We start from the raw sequence: 8,608 nt of genomic DNA on the forward strand, positions 1-8,608 counted from the left end.
ATTGGTCTCCCAGGGTCCAATGATGCATTGTGCAAATGACAGTGTATTTCTATGTTTTTATTAGAGTAGATTTAATTAGATTATATCACATTTTAAAATACTCGTAATCAGTAATTTTTTATTGATTACATGATTACATATTATTCACACAATAGCTACAAATCATTCATAATTTGATTATGACTGATTCTTCTTTTTCATCTTTTAAATTTTCCTTCCTAAAATAGCCTACCACTTATACAGATTCAGATAGTTTTATCACCTATAGTGATGTGACTATAATGAGCACCGGATTTACAAAAATAATTTTCAAATTTAACAACATTTCAAATTCTCAACATTTCAACATTGCATCAACTATATTGCTAACATATTCATTTTTATTTGAATTATCACTCTTATTTAATCATGTATTACCATGTCTTTGGAAGACTTTTGTCTTTCAAACACATTCAAATGCACAAATTAATGTTATTTCTTATTTACATGTAATGCAGGGATTTCCAAACTTTAACTTAATATATTTACTTGAATTTAAGGTAATAAATTAATAAGTAATGCATTTGCATGCTCAGAGTTATTTGATGTTGGTTAATGGTCACATGACATGCAAACAAATAAAATATTTCATCTTTTTGAGTAAGAGTTTTATTTTGATTGTTGTTCATTTAAAATTATTTATTTTACTTTTACATTTTTATGGTTAAATGAATTATTAGCTTTTAATTAAACTCACAAACCTCCTGCAGTTTCAGCATGTTGTTAAAAACAATGAATGGAATATATTTTCTTTCTCTTTGTATTTTATAACATTACGATACAAGAATATTCTATTTAAATCAATGTAATAAACGAGTTAGCACAAAAGTCATCTAAAAAGACCTTAAATGTGTATGTAATGAATTAAATTACTATTTTGCTCATTCATCTGAACAGACTCATTCAATCCAGGCTATAGTTCTGATAGCTATTAACTTTTGCTCTTCACACCTTCACTCTAGAGGGGGATTTCACCAAAACAATTTAGTGTCATCAGCTACTCACCCTAATGTTGTCCCAAACCTGTATGACATGACTTCCTTTCTGTGGTGGAACACAAAAGCCGTCACTACAAGAACATCAACCGAGATGTCCAGGTGTTGACAGCAGGGTATGTGCATCCATTCATGCATTTGGCAGATGCTTTTATCCAAAGTGACTTTATACAGTACTATAACTAGTCTAATGTCATATTACATACATACTGTATGTATTTCTATTCAAACCTTATTACCTCTAAGTACTGAGTTTCGTGTTCCTGCCGAGTCTTTCCTCTGGCGCTGCCTCTCCTGTGTTCAAGTCCATTGCCAACTTGGAGACCGTCTCTGTGGTCATCCTTCCTGCCTGTTATTGTGTTGTCTGCCCTGCCCCACTGTTTGGACTGTTTCACACCTCACTCTGCTTGCTGTCTCTAGTCTACTGTCTTTGCATCTGGGTATCATCGCTTGCAGAGCCCTGACAGTTACTGGGTGCAGAAACATGACTGAACTAGTTAACTCTGGTTTAGTCTGCTTCAAAATGCCCAGTTGGTATTTCTGACATTACACCTCCAAACATGCTGCTTTGGTGTTTTGGACTAATTTTTTAAGAGATTCATCTCAAACAGCCTGGTCTCAATATGGAGCAATATGGAGCTATTCTAGTTACCTTTAAAGTGTGTCCATTAATTCATATTTTAGTGCTGTGGTACAGTCCCAAAGCTTGCATTATGGGCCAATAGATTATTAATTAAATATTTTGTTAGACTGAAGTGATTTATGTCTGGCTCTATGAACATTTACCTCTGCATATCACCTGCATCACAAAGCTGTTGCTCAACACAAAGTTATTGTTATTGGTTGTTTAAATGTCACTTTGAATCTTTTATTATTTTTGCACTGAAATGGTCTGTGCAGAGACAAAAAAAAATTACTGCATTAATTGCATGAATAATTTTTAAATTTCAAGGTGGTTAATTTTTTTGTTTTGTTTATAAACAAACATAGATGTGTGTTCTTTTTTATTTTAATAAATATTCTAACATCGTAATAAAAACACCCAAAAGTATGTTTAAAAACTAATAATGTCAAGGTTACCAAAGCAGTTCCACTTTAAATGTAAAAAATAAGTGTTTATCAGGTTAGTTTTAATCAGGCAAGTTAGACTGTGCTTCCTTTTTAAGACACAACAAAATGTAGCATATTATTTTATGAAAGTAGTATTATATCATAGCTGTCTTTTAAATAATAAAAAAAAACTTAACAGAAAACGTAAAGGTAAAGTGTGAAATTATTACACCATTACTGATGCCAAACAGTATTGCAAAAACCTGCCAAAGTTCTATACATTTCCCTTGCAGGAGTGGAACAGTGACAACATGAGGTTAATTCTTAGGCCAGTCACAGCACAAGCAGTCGGGAGTGAAGACGGTCCCAACAGAACAATCCATTTTAATGGGCATGCCATTAGAACACTGAATGAAAGTCGTCGGGTCATCTGGGTTTACGTATGCCCCATCCGTTTTGGCAACACAGAACTCTGAGGGAACTGTCGGGACAACATGAGGTCTTGTGGCATGAGATACAGCAGTGGATGCTGTTGTTGTGGTCTTACCAGGCTCATGTGTTGTGTTTGGAGAGACAGGTGGGAAATCTGGAGGAAGAAATTTGAATTTGATTTAAACTGTGACAGATTGAAACACAGACCTGACTGTAGATTATCTATTCTTTTTATCATCTTAAAAAGTACTTAAAAAGGCAAAATTATAATGATTTATCAGATGGAAGCTCATTTTTGCCACATAAGAAAAAAAATCATGGATTGGTAAATCATAATTATGACATAATAGGATACTAAGTCATTATGATCTCATAATTGTGAATCTCAGTTTCTACATTTTGTCTTATAATTATAACTTAGTATCTCATCATTTCAAATTCTTGTCTCATAATTATAAAGTACGTTTTTTATAGACTTCATGTCATAATTATGATTTACCAAAGCATGATTTTTTTCTTCTGTGACAAAAATGGCCTTGATTAAGATATGAGATGTACCTATATTAAGAAGTGTGCTGAGATGTCCAATGAGAGGATATTTGCCCTGCTCACAGAACTGTCCTGTAAAGTCATCAAGATCCAGAGCCCAGACGAAAGCTCCTCCAAACCTGTTCTCCTTTAGGTAGTTCACCTGATGCAGAACAGATTTTGAACATGAGAGCTGCATTACAGTTTATCTATTTTCCAAACCTTTGTGACTTATTTACCTTCGTCTCAAAGCTTTCCTTGTTGTCGAATCCCACCCATTCAAGTCCTTTTGTTGCATAAGGAACTTTCTTATCATCAATCCATTTCACAGAGGTTCCTTGAAGAAAAGTACAGACCTGATGGGAGAATATCGGTTCATAACTCTTCTGATTTTATTTTGCACAATCAAATAACAAGCTGTAAAGTAAATGCATGTGTTCAGGTTGAAGGTAAGACCTCATAATAGGACCAGAATCCGGGCTCTCTGGTGTATTTTCCAGCTGATCCAGGACCACTAGCTGGAGCTCCAGCTCCACTGGCTCCAGACAGAGCAGACAGGCGAAATGTTCTTCCATATGTTGCAAAGCCCATCCTCAGCTTCTCCACAGGAGCGCCCTGATCTCTCCAGTATCTCATTGCAAAATCCTGCATTGTCATGACAAATCACTTATTTCCTGTTGCATTTTTCCAGCTTCTTGTTATTTGCAATGACTCATAGTATCATTCACAATCATTTAAATGTTATACATGAAGTTAAGAATACAGTAGGATATATGGCCGTCTTACAGTATTATAGTAGATGTTGTCTCCTTTGTATCCAGAGCCACGGTACAGAGGACTGTTGTGCCCGGTGACACTTTCCCATGAGCCGTGGAAGTCATAGGTCATCACATTAATGAAGTCCAAACACCTGCATTACCAGAAGGCAAACGCAAGTTCAGTCATCAGTTCAGACTCAAGACATTCAAGCAAATAATGAGGCAGACTGTGTGGGTCTTGGCCAGACTACATATTCATTTGATTCATATTCATTCATTTAAAAATTCTTTAGAAGACATACTTGGCAATTTCTGCAATTTCATAACCAGCATCAATGGTTCCTTTCCCAGCAGCCACTGCAGCAGTGAGCATGAGTCTGGGGCGTCCAGTGGCAGCACTCTCTGCCTCGTAAGCTTCCAAGAGCTCCTGTTACAGTCAAAGTAAATTATAATGAAACAATTTTGAATCTGGGATTCAAAATCTAATATAAATCTGGAAATAAACAGAAAGATTTTGGATTTAATTTTTTTTTTAAATGTTATGAGGTAAAATGAATAAGACATATTTCACATTTTACACTATTTCTAGGCCACTTATCAATTTATTAAATTTGTGGCATTGATCATGACTCTTTTTACAGATGGTCAGATGTTTTTCTTTCACTGAAGCTCAAGATGCTCAGCCCCCTTGAGATCTAAAACAAACTTGTGGAGTTCTTATAATTTGTGGAGTTCAAATACTTAAAAAAGAAAAGAGTATTTTCACCGGTGGATTTGTGTACATGCATAATCATTCTTTCTCTGATTATCGATTATCTTTATTGTTTTTTACTTAAGCATTCAACCATGTTATCATCTCATCCTGTAAACAGCATCATTTAGATTTTAAAAACTACTGTATTGTGTAAAAAAAATCTGTAAATACTGCAGTACCTTGCAGAGCAGAGTGAACCTTTGCTTGTCTTCTGGAGGACTTCCACGGGAACCCGGATACTCCCAATCCAGATCCAGACCATCAAAGCCATGTTTCCTCAGAAATGTGATGGAGGACTGAATAAACGTCCACCTGTTTGCTGATGTGGACACCACGATACTAAACCTGACGAGAAGTTCCATGAAGATTAAATAAACAGTTATGTTTAACACACATCCTTCAAAATTCAGTGTTATAAGCAGGATTCTTACTGTTCTGAGCCAAAGTTCCATCCTCCGACAGCCAAGAGAGTTTTCAAGCCGGGATTTCTGTCAAGTCAAATATTTGTATCATTATTCGCTGTAATGTCTCTGACAAATTATCACTACACTCATAAAAATAAAGGTTCCAAAACAGGGTGTTCACAGCGATGCCATAGAAGAACTTTCAGTGAACAGTTCTTAAAAGAACCGTTTTTCTTAGTGTGAAGAACATTTTAATAATCTAAAGAACCTTTTTTCACTGTAAATAACCTTTTGTGGAATGAAAACATGGATGGTAAAGGTTCTTTGTGGAACCATTGATGCCAATAAAGAACCTTTATTTTTAAGAGTGTATTCAAAACTACATAATGCATTCTATTCGATTACAAAATGCATTCACAAACAAAACATCAGATAGCACATACCTTTCCTTTAGTCCATTGAAAGATTTGAAGAGAGTTTCATCATTCCATTCAAAAGTGGTCAACTCATTTGCCTTATTAATAACGGAAAACGCATAAATTAAATGAGTGCACAGATGTGGATCCACATTTTCTGGCATGTACTTGCCAACATCAGGTCTGTACTGAGACCAGTTTGTGAAGTAGCATGCCAGTTGGGAGGCCCATCCTGAAATACATAATACATACATTTATAATCTAACATATAGTAATATAATATACAATTATTAATTACATTTATAATTACATATTATTAAAAGCAATTATTATTATATTTATTATTTCCATGACCCTACGTAAGAAAAGCGGTTTGCAGAATGGATCATTTATTATTAGAAGTAGTATATAGTGATTTTTGAATATAGTATTTAGGAATGAAACAACAAATTAAAAGAAAATTACCAAAGTGACACAATACCAGGGAAAAGCCTGAAACAAGATAAAAAGAAATGTTAACATATAAAAGACTCCAAGGCCATCACGCTCTTAAAAATTCATTCTGTAAGATCAACAATCCCTTACCAGCTAGAAAAATACATTTGGACATCATAATGTGATGGTCATAGGCCTATCAGTCAAGAAACTCTGTCTGCTACTGCTGTATGAAAGACAGAAGTTATCGTTTATATAACCCCCAACACACAGAACTCCTAGCACAATACCAATGATTAACCAAAAACAAGAACACACATTAATTTCCCTAAAATAACTCTTCTCTGTCATCTGCCCTGGATGTTATCACACAATACATTGCATTATAACAGTCTTAATGTTTTGTACATTGTGATTGTAGGAGCGTTTGGTCCATTTTTCATATGACCATATGATGTTGCTAAAAAGAACATTATTTTGTGTATTTGGTGTAATGAAATGTGTTTATGCGGTTTAAGGTTAAAAAAACAGTTTTCCACATACTGTACATTATTGTTTCTCCTCTATGCCCCGCCTTTCTGAAACGCGTCGATTTTTACAAAGCTCATCGGTCTGAAAAAGCGAGGTGTGCTGTGATTGGCCAGCTATCCAGTGCATTATGATTGGCCGAATACCTCAAGCGTGTGACGGAAATGTTTGTTGCATCGTAAACATAAAACCATGTCTGCATTTGTGATAGGAGAAATGAAAAACAACAAGCGCTACTCTACACTGCTCAAACTCGCGTTTGAATCGTCAGTGGCAAATTCTTTAAATATAAAAAACGTACTTACAGTCTGTGAGTCAGAACAGCCAGCATTGTAGTCTACTCTCCCAGGATCAGGAAACAGTCCTCCATAAAATGCGCTGCACACATCTGAATATTTGGGTTGAACTGTTCTGGAACAGTGTTGTAAATACAAATTAACCGCTGATTTCTAGTCATGTCCTCTTTTGGAAGGCCAAACAAAGTAGTTTCACTTTCACAACGAAACACGAGGCATTCGTTGCATCCAGTGGGGACATATTTATGGATTATAATGACTTATACTGTCTTTTTACGCGTTGCATTGCATCGTGCTGCGTAAACATTAAACCATGTCTGCATTTGTGATCGGAGAAATGACAAACAACAAGCCCTACTCTACACTGCCCAAAAAACTCGCTTTAAATATATAAAATATAAAAACTGTTTAAATATAAAAAACTTACTTACAGTCTGTGTGTCAGAACAGCCGGCATTGTAGTCTACTCTACCAGGATCAGGAAACAGTCCTCCATAAAATGCGCTGCACACATCTGAATAATTGGGTTGAACTGTTCTGGAACAATGTTGTAAGTACAATTTAACCACTGATTTCTAGTCGTGTCCATTTTTGGAAGGCCAAACAAAGTAGTTTCGCTTTCACAATGAAACACAGCGTCACACACGGCGGCCTAGAGTGAGCAGAGGCCGGGGGCTAGAGTGAGGAACGGCCGGCGGGTTAGAGTGAGCGGTGGCCGGCTAGAGTGAATGGCGGTGGGCTTGCGGCAACCACATGTGACGACCCCGGGCTGGACTCCGCTTCGTCCACGGTGAAAGCCGATCCAGCGATTGGATTTGAGACTTTAGTCTTTGCAACTTTACAGATCTTCTTTATGCACCAAGAGCTTGTAACACTCCAAAGAGAAAGGAAAAATTGAAATCGCATCATACGACCTCTTTAAACTTCAATAACTGAGTTCAGTGAATCAAATGTCTAATTTGAACAGTCATTTCAAAAATACAGGCGCTCTCAAAACATATTAAGTTATACTGATCCAAAACTCTACTGCAAAGAATATACGTTAATCAAAAAAGTAAAATATCCTTAGATTTACATTTTATCCAAAACAACTAGAGAAACATAAACAAACTGTCATATAGAGACAACAATATTCATAGTGTACAATGCCAGGTTTATTAGAAATCAAGAAAAGAAAGAGAAATAATTTTTTTTTAATCTCTATGAAACACAACTTTCAGGCAGCAATATAATGCACCATTAATTCCTATTACAAATCTTCGACTCAGTAACATTACGTTGCTCCCGGTGTCGACATATTCAGTGCACATCCGGTCTGATCACCTGCTCTTCATGCTTCAAGGATCTGAAAAGTGTGTCATCATTCCATTTGTATGTTAGAAGCTTATTTGAATAGTCAGTAATAAAAGTTTCACTGTTATGGTGATGATACTCAGCTCTATATTTCTTCATGGCCAGACGGAACATACCAATTCACAAAACCAACAGAATACAGTTGATATTAAAAACTGGATGAGTAGTAATTTCCTACTGCTAAATTCTGAAAAAAAAAACGAGGTGTTAATTATCGGACCAAAAACCTCAGCATGTAATAACCTAGAACACTAACACCTGATGGTTGCTCTGTTAATTCTTCGTCATCAGTTAGGAACCTGTGCTATTTGATAGCAATCTTTCCTTTGAAAGACACATTTCGACAGATCCTCTTCTAAGACCTTGTCACCTCGAGACCACGAGAACCAGACAAATCCTCTGCTTAATCTGACTTGTGAAATATGAGGCATTAGTGTTGCATGTCATCCTGTTGGCACACAACTTGTAAATCCTTACAATAAGCTTTCATTAGTAACTGATAAAACAGATGTTGGCATGTACTACAAAAAGAAAATGTACAAGGTAACCTACCCCTGTCCATATTGTTGTATTGTTGAGCAGGGTCACAACCAGTGATTTACAGACCTCTGATATGAGAA

The 8,608-nt window shown here is 35.9% G+C and overlaps 1 protein-coding gene across 2 annotated transcripts; it reads right to left on the reverse strand.

Annotated features, from left to right (window-relative positions):
• Positions 1-2,378: 2,378 nt before the first annotated feature.
• On the reverse strand, positions 2,379-8,608 carry LOC107737653 (acidic mammalian chitinase-like). Of its 2 annotated transcripts, none has more exons than XM_016549234.1 (13): positions 8,541-8,608; positions 7,913-7,980; positions 5,962-6,028; positions 5,842-5,868; positions 5,404-5,608; positions 4,988-5,044; positions 4,736-4,901; positions 4,105-4,229; positions 3,831-3,954; positions 3,501-3,689; positions 3,284-3,400; positions 3,075-3,207; positions 2,379-2,670 (listed from the first exon to the last, which is right to left on the reverse strand). In XM_016549234.1, the coding sequence occupies exons 3-13, from the start codon at positions 5,987-5,989 to the stop codon at positions 2,402-2,404; spliced, it is 1,440 nt and encodes a 479-aa protein (XP_016404720.1). In that variant the 5' UTR covers positions 5,990-6,028; positions 7,913-7,980; positions 8,541-8,608; the 3' UTR covers positions 2,379-2,401. The 2 variants fall into 2 exon arrangements, with proteins under 2 accessions (XP_016404720.1, XP_016404719.1); XM_016549233.1 differs by having other exon boundaries at positions 5,962-6,031.

This window comes from Sinocyclocheilus rhinocerous, unplaced genomic scaffold, assembly GCF_001515625.1.
Source record: "Sinocyclocheilus rhinocerous isolate Xijiao unplaced genomic scaffold, SAMN03320098_v1.1 scaffold72, whole genome shotgun sequence".
NCBI classification, from domain to species: Eukaryota; Metazoa; Chordata; class Actinopteri; order Cypriniformes; family Cyprinidae; genus Sinocyclocheilus; species Sinocyclocheilus rhinocerous.